A 12,723-nucleotide genomic window follows, 5' to 3' on the forward strand; every position below is an offset into this window, starting at 1 on the left:
TTGGAGCAAAAAATAAATTAATAAATTAATTTAATTAAGATTAACCAAATTATACTTGTATTCAAATGTATTTTCAAAAAGATTTCAAGATTTGACACAGGCACCAAGAAATGAAATTAATTAAAGCAAGTATAAATAGGTAAGTTATAGAATGACCTCTACTTGACATATTAAAAAATATTTAGTAATACATTTTAAAATATGATTGAGGTAAATTTTTTCTGTAATTCAAGTCTTCTCAATCATCTTAAAATACCTGTGAGCTGAACTCATGCATTAGGCAAATCCTGATTTTAAATACTCATCTAATTGCTGAACTGTTTCATGTAAAATTGCTAATCCAGGTAGAATTTTTGTAAAAAAAACATTTTATTACTACAAAGGGAAACATGGTCACAAAAAGCCTTGAAGCGTATCTTAACGCAAATTACTATTCAATGTTCAATGCCGTAAAAAAATACACAGAGCACAAAATACTTGCCCAATTAAATCTCTTCCAGGGTAAGTATTCAAAACATTAATGCACACTTGAATATATACTCCCAAGAGCAGCATTTAAGTTCAAATGATTAGAATAGATATACTAACAATGCATATCTGTTATCCTAACACCAATAAAGTAATAAAAATTAAGCTTACAAATTATACAATTTATCGAATCTAAGTTGGATAACTATAAAAACTAAACTAATACCTTCATTTTATTAAAACAAATGCCAAACATTTAAAAATTATATAAAATAAAATTTTAATGTGTGGAATGCATGCAACATGGGTGTTAACTCTCATGTTTTAAACTATTAAAATTCTTACCCTTTTCCACATTAGAACAGAAATTTAAAGCTTCTTTTATATCTAATACCTTATATTTAATTTTTTTCTGGTTGGTCAGCAGGGAGGCTGACATGCTCTTCTTTTGCTGCTTCTTTCCCTCCTTCCTCCACTCCCACTCCTTCCCCCGTCCCCTCAGTGTCTCCCTCTCCCTCTCCCTCTATTCCTTCACCTTCTCTCCCCGCTTCCTCTACTTCCCCCGCTTCCTCTACTTCCCCCACTTCCTCTGCTTCCTCTATACCCTCTGCTTCCTCTACACCCTCTGCTTCCTCTACACCCTCTACTTGCTCTACTGCCTCCACTTCCTCTACTCCCTCCACTTCTCCCACTTCCTCTTCTTCCTCCTCTTCTTCCTCCTCTTCAATATGTTCACCAATCTTTTCTTCCTCCTCTTCATCTCCTTCTATTTGCTGATCTTGAGAATGATCTTGAATTTTAAAAGGATTCTCACCCTAAAAAACATGAGAAATAACTTTTAAAATTGGTACACTTCATATCATTGAAATTTTTATATACTGTATCATCAAAATACTTTTAAAGCTTTATATTTTAACACACACATGTCAAACACAAGGCCCGTGGGCCAAATCCTTGATAGCATGTGAGTTGGTTAACAGCACTGTTAAGGAAAAGATTGTTCCACTCATTTTAAATTCACATTTCTGGTTAACATTGTCAGTTTATGACTGTTCAGTAAACCATTCGGCCCGCGATTTAGGCTGGATTTTAGATTTTGGCCCCTTCTCTGATTGAGTTCGACACCCCTATTTTAACACTAGAGGCCCAATGCATGAATTCGTGCACAGGTGGGATCCAGCCAGCTCAAAACCAATTGGAACAGATTGAGGCCGGACTTGTCGGGATAAAGAGACAGTGGGAGGTTGGCCAGCTGGCCAGCCAGCCCCAATTGGGCCCAAACAGTGTGGACCAGCTGGGTGGAAGGGCCTCAGGCAATTGGCAGGCAGGCCCCGCCTATGATTCGGGTGGGGTGGCCAACTGGGGGTGTGGCCCACTGTCCACAGCCTTTCCCCATGACTGGCTGATTTTGCCTCTGAATGGGGTGGGGGGAGGCCGATCAGAGGCCAGCAGCCTCGGGTAGGGGCCGTGAGTGGTTGGCCAGTAGGCCCTGCTCCTGATCGGAGTAGGGGGGATGATCGGGAGTGGAGCTGGCTGGGGGAGGAGCCACGGGCCAATCGGAGTGGCGGAGCCCATCAGGGCCAGCGACAGCCAGGAGGAAGGCTGCAGGTGGCTGGCCACCAGCCCTGCCCCTGATTTAGGAGGTTGAGGCCCATCTGGGGTGGGGCTGGCCAGGGGAAAGAGCTGCAGGAGGTTGGCTGGCCAGCCCCATCCCCTATTGGGGTAAGGGCTATAATCAGAGGCAGGGCCAGCTGTGGGAAGGGGCTGAGGGCTGATCAGAGTGGAACCGCGATCAGGGGCAGGGCCAGCCAGAGGGGAAGGGCCACAGGGGCGGATTGGCCAGCTACCCCACCCTCAATTGGGGTGGGAGAGGCCGATCGGGGTAGGGCCTGATGGGGCAAGGGGCCATGGGGGGGCTGGCTGACCAGCCCCACCTCTTGATCAGCCAGTTCACTGGGTGCAGTGGGCATCATAGCAACCAGTTATTCATGTCATTACAGTTGCTGGCTTTTTATATAGGTGACAAAACCACTAAATATCTATTGAGTACCTATTCATGCCAAAGTGAATATATCCATTTCTGAAGTCATTACTTCATACTGATAAACTGGAAGGCTTAAAGTCCTATTTTTTTTAACTGAATTTCTAAAATTTTCTATGTGTATAGAACAAAGACAAATACATGGGTTTTTGTAGAAACTAAGTAGATGAAGTAAAATATCTAACTTCTGCCCTAGTTAGTTTGGCTCAGTAAACAGTGTTGGCCTGCATACTGAAGGGTTCTGGGTTGATTTTAGTCAAGGACACATGCCCATGTTATGGGCTCATCTGCAGTAAGATGTGCAGAGGAGGCAGCTAATCAATAATTCTCTCTCATCTCTACCTCTCTCCCTCACTCTCCCCTCTCTGAAATCAATAAAAATATTTTTTTCAGATAGTTATCTTCTACTTAATTATACTAGTAGTCAATGTACTGCTGTTGCAGAAGATCTTTAAAAACAAATGAGCCTAATTGGAGTGGTTCAGTTGGTTGAGTATCATCCCATGCACCAAGAATTACCAGTTCAGTTCCCAGTCAGGATATATAACCAAGTTGTGGACTCGATCCCCAGCAGGGGGAGTGCAGGAGGCAGCAAATTGATGTTTCTCATCAATGTTTCCCTCTCTCCCCCTCTCCTTTCCTCTCTCTAAAAAATGAATAAAAAAGTATTTAAAAAGAAAGCAATAACAAGTTTATATAGCTTAAAATGTTTTTGAAAATGCAAATGAAAATAATCTATTTTGTTTTTTAAAAAATATATATATTTTATTGATTTTTTACAGAGAGGAAGAGAGGATAGACAGCCAGAAACATCGATATGAGAGAGACATCGACCAGCTGCCTCCTGCACACCGCCCCCCTGGGGATGTGCCCGCAACCAAAGTACATGCCCCTTGACTGGAATCGAACCTGGGACCCTTCAGTCCGCAGACCACTGAGTCAAACTGGTTTCGGCTAATCTATCTATTTTTCCTTAAAAAAATGGATAAATCTTTAATTCACTAAACATTCATAGACACAATTGTATTTTAGTATTTTTATTTAAATAACTGATGTGCTGGTGTGGCTCAGGCCAGGGAGTGAAGAGAACAAGACACAACTGAAGAACTGAAAGAAACTGATGAAGTGATATCTTCATGGGGTAAAAATTAAAAAGGGTATTTTGTCAGACTGAGAGCACCTGGAAGTAAGAGTTTTAAGCCATGACCAGAGCTGACTACAAACAGAGGATATTCTGGGGAATGACAAAAGGAAATAAAGTAGACAGAAATGCAAAACAAAGGAAAATCATTGAGCAATATGACATCTGTGCTTCTTGAATTTTAATGCAAATGAATCAACTGAAATCTTGTGAAAATGAAGATCCTTATTCAATAGGCCTGGACATTAACTAAAAATGAAAGTGCAATTCTAATGAGCTCCAGGGTTAATTCCAATACTGCTGGTCCATAGATCACATTCAGAGTAAAGGATCTTGAGTTCTCCTCAGTTCAGGGACTTTCTCCAAAATAGGTCCATGAGCAAGACACTCTCACCAGTGATGTCTCTTTTTTCCTTGAACTGATTCTAAAGTATAGCTTGAAAACCCTATGTAGAAATTCTAATTTGTGTTCTCTCTTTAAAAATTATTTTCATACATCAATAGAAACCATTAACTTACCAAGTTTATGATATAGCAAGGATAAAAGTCTAATTTTTCCTAATTTAGTTCCTATCTTTTTGATGCCATATGTCCCAAAAACTTGGATTTCAATCAGTGCTGCATGGCTTTTTAAAAGTGGTGTCAAACATGCAGTAAAAGCCAGACTGGGTAATTTACTTGGTTAGAGCATCATCCCGAAACACCAAGGTTTCTGGTTTGATTCCTGGTCAGGACACATATTAGAATCAACTAACGAGTGCATAAATAAGTGGAACAACAAAACTGATGTTTCTCTCTCTCTAAAAAAAATCAATAAAAATAAAAGAATGTAGTAAACAATGACAAATATGGTTAACAAATCTGAAAACAAGCCCCTAAGGAATAAACCAAAAGAACTAAGATTTACTCAACTTGGAAGGCTCTTGGTTGAAGGATAACTTAATGGTTATTAAGCATTGTAAACCCTGAGAAAGAAAACAACTACCAAGAAGGGCTTCTGGTGGCTAACTAGGCTCAAATTAAAAAAACAAATAAATAACAACAGAGCCTAGCAGCCATTTCTACACAGGAGAATGTCATACAAACTGCACTTTGGGGAGAAGCCTGCACTAAATTGCCTGTATACATTGCTCCTGCCACCTGTGCCAATCCTTTTAAAGGAATTCCTGGAATCTTATTTCAACCAACAGGACTGAGGCTTTCCCTATCCAACTGAAGCTATGCAACTCTATTATGATCAGTCAGAACAGTGCCTTTTAGACCAATCAAACTGTGAGGATTTGGAGTCCACATCTGCATGAGGGACCAGGGGCAGGAGCTTCTGTCTATACAAGCCAGCTCCTTGGATTCTGAGAGAGCACTTCCCCTTTCTATCTAAGAATGAATATATAATATGTATCTCCCTGGTTGAGCTGAAATACCAAAGATGTCTCACTGGAGTGGACCAGAGCAGGCCAGTGCAGGCCAGAGCAGACTGGCACAGAACAGTAGATGAATATGAGCAGAACAGAGTTGCCTAGGTAGAGAAGAACCTACACCCTGGCTGCCTCAGCTCTGAGGTTTTCACAACTATGTGCATCACAATTAAGCTGAATTGCATTGAATCAAGTTTCCTTCTTCACCACACAACAAACTGGGGATACCTTGGCATTGAACTGGAGCCAACTACCTGCCCCTGGTCCCATTGATTGTAAGCACCACAACAGCCAAATAAATAAAACTTCTTTAATTTATAAAGATTTAGTTACTAATGTAAACAAGAACCTTTCATAAATCTTCAACATAACTTTTTCAGTGTAGGATGATTTAAAAAAAAAAAAAAATATATATATATATATATATATATATATATATATATACACACACACACACACACACACACACACACACACACACCCCGTATTTTTCGGACCATAAGACGCACCGGACCATAAGACACACCAGTTTTTAGAGAAGGGAAATGAAGAAAAAAAGATTCTGAAACAAATAGTGTCCTAAAATATTTTATGTGCATTAAAACCCAACATCACAGTCATAAACACATGTAATCAACCCTGTAAAGTAAACAGCAGCATTTAGAACCATTTTAGAGCCGGGCAAGCACACAGAGACTACACAGAGCCAGGCAAGTAAAAAAACTTTTTTTTTTAAAGTATATGTGTAGGCTATATTTGGACCATAAGACACAGGGACTTTTTCCCCCCACTTCTGGGGGGGGGAAAGTGCGTCTTATGGTCCGAAAAATACGGTGTGTGTGTGTGTGTGTGTGTGTGTGTGTGTGTGTGTGTGTATATAAAGCTTAAGCAAACTTTATGACAGTTACTACGACACACACTACCAGGGGGCAGATGCTCAATGCAGGCTCTGCCCCCTGGTGGTCAGTGCACTCCCACAGCCAACCTCCCACAGTCCATCCCCTGGCCAGCCAAACACCTGCAGCCCCTCTGCCTGCCGTCCAACCTCCCACAGTCCCTCCCCAACCCTGGCCGGTCAATCTCCCATGGTCCCTTTCCACCCTGGCTGACCAACCTCCCATCGTCCCTCCCCCACAACACAACCTCCCATGCATGAATTTGTGCACCGGGCCTCTAGCTATTTTTATAAACACTCAAAAACTATCCCTGACAAGTGATGATCAGTGGTTGGAGCACTGACCTGTGCATGGAAGGTCTCAGGTTCAACTCTTCAAGGGCACATACCTGGTTTGCAGGTTCGATCCCCTGCCCATTGGGGTGCATCCAGGGGACAACCAAACTATGTGACACATTGATATTTCTTTCTCTCTCTCTCTCTCTCTCTCTCTCTCTCTCTCTCCCTCCCTCCCTCCCTCCCTCCCTCCCTCCCTCCCTCCCTCCCTCCCTCTACCTCTCTATCTCTATCTCTATCTCTTATCTCTCTTTCATCCCCCATCCCCTTCCACTCTTTCTAAAAAAATAAAAATAAAAATAAATTAATGGAAAAAATATTCTCTGGTGAGGATTAACAAAATAAAAAATACTCAAAAATGAAAATCTAATATGTATTTCTATTATCTTATCTAATAAAAGAATAATATGCAAACTGACCATACCTTCATTAAACTCACAAGCCATGCCCACCAGCCAATCAGAGCAAGTATGCAAATTAACCCCAACCAAGATGGCTGTGGCCAGAGAGCAGGAGGGAGGCTTGGGTTTGACAGGCAATGGAAGAAGCCAAGCTTTCCACCTGCCCTAGCCGGCCTAAGCCTCCACTCAAGGCAACAAAGTTTCAATTATAGGCTGTAATCAAATCCAAACAGAAATGGTGGCAGCCACAGAGCAAGCAGAAGGCTTGGCTCCACTCCAAGCTATAAAGTTTCAATTGTACAAGACAAATTCCAGATATCAGGGCCTCCACTTAGGTCGCTGGGGGCCGTGCCTGGCCTGCAAACCACCACAGGCCCCTTGCCCAGGCCAACCCACACCCCAAGGGAACACCCATCCTGATCCGGGACACCCTTCAGGGCAAATCAGCCGGCCCCCACCTGTGCACCAAGCCTCTATCCTATTTAATAAAAGAGTAATATGCAGATTGACTATCACTCCAACACACAAGATGGCTGACCCCATGTGGTCAAAGATGACTGTCCCCATGTGGACACAAGATGGCCACCACAAGATGGCCAGCAGGGGAGGGCAGTTGGGAAGGACTAGGCCTGCAAAGGAGGGTAGCTGTGGGTGATCAGGCAAGCAATGGAGGACTGTTGGGAGGCACCAGGCCTGCAAGGGAGGGCAGTTGGGGGTGATCAACCCTGCAGGGGAGGGCAGTTAGGGGTGCCCAGGCTGGCAGAGGGAAGTTGGGGGCAAATAGGCTGGCAGAGAGCAGTTAGACATCAATCAGGCTGGCATGGGAGTGATTAGGGGGTGATCAGGCTGGCAGGCAGAAGCAGTTAGGGGCAATCAGGAAGGCAGGCAGGCAAGCAGTTGGGAGCCAGCAGTCCTGGACTGTGAAAGGGATGTCCCAGATTGGAGAGGGTGCAGGCTAGGCTGAGGGACACCACCACTCCCTCTCCCCACCCCAACCCATCCCCACACCCCTGTGCACGAATTTCATGCATCGGTCCTCTAGTTTAATGAGTAATTAAGTTACTGTTTGTATTATAAGTGTCCATAATATGTAAAGGATTTTATGTGATGAGAATATTCCTCAGTACTATAGGGCAAAAATTGTGAGCAGCAGTGGGCCAGATATATCTAATTGTTCACAAGTGAGTTTCCTGACATTAGGGGCAAACCTTTCTCCTGGCCTCCTGATTCCATGAGGGAGGGTTTTTCTGAAATAACACAGATGATCTCCTGCTTCCCCTCTAACTTCATCCAAGGAAGAGGAATTACTTATCGAACTAGTATACTTGGAAGAAACTGGACGTGCACAACTCAATCCCTTCTGGGTCCCTTCTTTTGGGTCTTCCTAGTAATAGAAAGAATGCATTCTATTCTATTCTATGTCACATGATAAACTAGGGGAAAGCTGTTGCTATCCACCTAAAATCAGTAACAGAGGTAGATGAACATTGCTGGGAGCCAATTCCAGCATGTCATAATTCAACAGTTCTATAAAAAGGTTGATAAAACTTGGGGGCTCAACAAAGAGCTGAGTCACATATGTAATTACTTGTTTGAACAGCTGGAAAGGCACTTCCCCCAAACCTGAATAGGATGATTGTTTGCTGCCAGACAGTTCAGGGCATCTTAATCTACATGTTATTGCCTCCTTGGTCAAACACCTGAACAGCTGTAGGCTATTCCCCAATCTGACAATACTTCTGTACCCTACCCTTTGAAGTGTATTATCTCCACCTTGCCTTAGGACAAATTGTGTTAATAAAGAGCAAGGGGGCCTGGGACAAGGAGAGTCCTTAGCTCCTTTGGCTGAAGCTCCTCTGACCCCCAATGCCTTTCAAAAGTATCTTTCGTCTCCGGACTCTTTAATCATCTATGCAAAACCTTTCTCCAGATTGCTGAACTTTTCATAATTCTGGGACAAGAACCCCAGTAGACATAAGCCTGTGTAATTTAGTAATGAAATACTGGAAGATTCACATAACTACCTATCTAAAACATATTCAAGTCAACTATTTTCTAAAAATGGAGAATAAAGCTGACATTGTGATCTTCTTATCAAACTCCTGTGCACTTCTCAAATGATCCAGAGCTAGGAAGGGGTTAAGGAAAAAAATGGCTTATGGCTCTCTCCTGACACAAACCATAACAATTAGGAAAAACAGATGTTTTACATATATGTGAGATATTAAGACCAACTCTTTCTAATGTTGTACTATATTTAAATATAATAAAGAGTTACTATCGCCATTTAATTATTATAATACTACAATATAAACTAAAGAGCTGATACCCTAACATCTTACCTTGACAAAACGTTCATATCGCGCCTTCACTATTGGATTATTCAAAATGCTTGTAGCAGTCAAGACACTCTCTCTTTTGATTTGTTCCTTATAAACCTATAAAAAGTAGAATACACTTTCTTTAAGTACTTGAAAGTCATGTCATAAAAAAATATTTCCATATTAAAGTAACATTGTATGCTCAAATTGTTAGATTTAAATGATTTACTTTCTGGCAAATAAAGAAGTAAGTTACTGTGACCACACATAAATATTCTATGGATTAAAACAATGAAGAGTCAATGAGCAGATAAGCTTCAATAACACACACCCAGTCAGCATATAGGTATTCTAGGTATTCTAAACAATTGCTTTCCCTCCTTTTTATTCTACCTCCACCTAGCCCAGTGCCAACTACTCCAACTATTAATTTTCATGCTAGAGAAAGAAAGAATAAGTTTTGAGCTAGAGTAACTACTTTATCTCTGAGCTATAACTATCATAAGACTATCCTATCCTATCCTATATAATAAAAGGCTAAAATGCAAATCTACTGAATAACGGAACCAGTCAGTATGATATGCACTGACCACTAGCAGGCAGATGCTCAAGCAAGAGTTGCCCCCTTAAAAAAAAAAAAAACAATTTCCCTTTGGTGGTCTGTGCACTCCCACAGGGGAATGCTGCTCAGCCAGAAGCCAAGCTCAAGGCTGGTGAGCACAAAGGCGGTGGCGGGAGCCTCTCCCCTTCCACAGTAGCGCTAAGGATGTCTGACTGACAGCTTAGGCCTGAGCATCCCCTGAGAGCTCCCAGACTGCAAGAGGGTGTAGGCCAGGCTAAAGGAACCCCCCCTCAAGTACATAAATTTTGTGCACCAGGCCTTTAGTTTTACATAAGGGAGAAAAGGTAATTTATGCAATGTCTAGTTTCAAAAAAGTGTCAAAGGAATATCAAAAGAGAAAGACTAAGATTTTTAAAATATGTGCTCAAAGTAGCTTTAAAAAAGTCTGAAAAAGTTTGAGTTAAATGAAATTCACTTTAATACAAAATATGAATTTGAAAACTAAACATGTTCTATTTAAAATGAGTATCATTCAATATGACAAGTTTGTGGGGTTTGATGCCCAGTCAGAGCATATAAGAATCAACCAATAGCTCTAGCTGGTTTGGCTCAGTGGATAGGGCATCAGCCTGCAGACTAAGTGTTCTGGGTTCAATTCTGGTCAAGGGCACATTCAGGGTTGTGGTGTGCAGGAGGCAACCAATTAATGGTTCTCTCTCATCACTGATGTTTCTATCTCTCTCTCCCTTTCCTTTCCCTTCCTCTCTGAATCAATAAATATTATTTTTTTTTAAATCAACCAATACATACATAAATAAGTGAAACAACAAATCAGTTTTTCTCCCTCCCTCCCCTGTATCTCACTGTCTCTCCTCCTTTCTCTCTCTCAAATCAATTTTTTTTAAAAACTTTAATATTTACATTTTTTAATTTGCCTTTCAAATTGTGCACAATATAAACATTTTTACTTGAAATAAAATGGACTAAATAAAAGCAACCAATATAGAAGCAAAAATATGCTAACAAAAAAAATTCTTCTAGAATATTTTTTTAAATATATTTTATTGATTTTTTACAGAGAGGAAGAGGGAGATAGAGAGAGCTAGAAACATCGATGAGAGAGAAACATCGACCAGCTGCCTTTTGCACACCCCCTACTGGGGATGTGCCGCAACTTGGGTGCATGCCCTTGACCGGAATCGAACCTGGGACCTTTCAGTCTGCAGACCAACGCTCTACCACTGAGCCAAACTGGTTTCGGCTCTTCTAGAATATTTTTGTAAATTCTTCTAAAAAATTGTAAGAATAGATAGTGATTGATAATCCTACTTTTTACTTTCACTTTTCCTAACTACAGAAAAATGTTATAATCAAATAATTCCTTCCTTTTCTGTTCTAAAACACACACACACAATACACACACACACACACACAATCATTTTGTATCAACTTAAAAAAGTAAAAAAAAAAAAAGGGGGGGGGGGAACAATTCAATAACAGCTATGATTTCCTGAATGCCTATTATGTGCCAAGCACTATTTTAAGTGCCTTTTATATTGTCATTAACCTAATCCTATATAATAATAGCCTAATATGCTAAGTGTCTGGTTGTCTGACTGGCCATTCAACCAATCAAAGTGTAATATGCTAATGATATGCCAAGGCCACTTAACTGCTGGCTATGACATGCACTGACCACCAGGGAACAGTCGACCAGTCGCTATGTCATGTACTGACCACCAGGGGGGCAGACGCTCCAATCAGTAGGTTAACTTGCTGCTGGGGAGTGAGCAAGACAGGCCGGACATGCCCTTGAGCCCTCCTGCGTTCCCTCCTGGACTGGCCAACCTCCTGCATCTCTCCCTGGCCCCGATCCTGCACTGGTAGGGTCCCTTGGCCTGGTCTGCACCCTCTAGCAAGCCGGGCTGAGGGACCCTCCCCACCCCTGAGTGCACTAATTTCATGTACCAGGCCTTTAGTTTTTAAATAGTCACATAAAAGTAGGATGATTTATTCATTCTCACTTTACACATAAAAAAAGTTAAAATTAATTTACATGGCCCTAACTGGTTTGGCTCAGTGGATAGAGCATCGGCCTGCGGACTCAAGGGTCCCAGGTTTGATTCCAGTCAAGGTCATGTACCTTGGTTGTGGGCACTTCCCCATTAGGGGATGTGCAGGAGGCAGCTGATCAATGTTTCTAATTCTCTATCCCTCTTCCTTCCTCTCTGTAAAGTCAATAAAATAAATTTTAAAAAATTTAATTTACATGTATGTCTTGAACCATAATTCAAACCCAAAATGTCTTGATCCAGAGTCCACAATTCAACTACTGTTCATATTGCCTCTCTCTAGCTATCTTTACAGTAATTCACAGGTGAGATTATCAGGATTGTACACAACAGCCTTTATAGAATAAGGGCTTGAAGAATGATATAAAGACTTCATTAGGATAGATGCTAGGATAGAAGCAAACTTACCTGCTTTCCTTTGATATGATCAGGAGACTTTAAGTGTTGTTGAACTGAGCTATATAAAGCAGGGATATACATACTACAAGCACTGCAGTGAACAGTCTCTACTTTCATCATGTGATCATCTGCAGAGACACCTACAAAAAATCCAATAAATAATAAGAAATGATTCGTATATTTTTATTTCAGACAAATCAAGTTTTATTTTGTTTCCATCATTATTTATACTCCTTCCAAAAATACTAGTAGGATTGGAGTATATAGTTAATGTTGAGTTTTTCTATATATCTCATAAATCTGCACATAAAAGACAAAAGACTAAAATTATACAGTATAATTACATTTTATTTCTTAGTCATGTTATATAATTATGGTCTGAAGCTTATACATTCATCCCAAAAAGAAAATATTTAAAAAAAAATGTGATTTTTTGGTAAAATAAGAATTTTCATGATTATGAATGTGGGTGGCTAGGACTAAGGGAAAAGATATCAAAATTGGATTCATGAGGAACAAAATATGTTGGGCCTTGAAAATACTAATTGATATTTATTACAGGTAAATATATAAATATATGTAAGGGGTAGGTTTAAGAGAAAAATGGCTCCTTCTGGGAACTGTAAGTGATTCTGGGGCTCAGAGTATAAAGAAAAGACAGAAGATGAGAAC

General features: G+C 40.9%; 1 protein-coding gene across 5 annotated transcripts in view; it reads right to left on the bottom strand.

The window, feature by feature from the left end:
* Positions 1–359: 359 nt before the first annotated feature.
* Positions 360–12,723, bottom strand: part of ZNF326 (zinc finger protein 326) — a 38,611-nt gene continuing 26,247 nt past the window's right edge. For all 5 annotated transcript variants that reach the window (XM_036444012.2, XM_036444009.2, XM_036444007.2 and 2 more), the window contains 3 exons: positions 12,061–12,191; positions 9,040–9,135; positions 360–1,283 (listed from right to left, as the gene is read on the bottom strand). In XM_036444012.2, coding sequence (XP_036299905.1) covers positions 870–1,283; positions 9,040–9,135; positions 12,061–12,191 — 641 coding nt within the window. In that variant the 3' untranslated portion in view covers positions 360–869. The remainder of the gene's footprint in view (positions 1,284–9,039; positions 9,136–12,060; positions 12,192–12,723) is intronic.

This window comes from Pipistrellus kuhlii, unplaced genomic scaffold (assembly GCF_014108245.1).
Source record: "Pipistrellus kuhlii isolate mPipKuh1 unplaced genomic scaffold, mPipKuh1.p scaffold_m20_p_2, whole genome shotgun sequence".
In the NCBI taxonomy this organism is placed as follows: Eukaryota; Metazoa; Chordata; class Mammalia; order Chiroptera; family Vespertilionidae; genus Pipistrellus; species Pipistrellus kuhlii.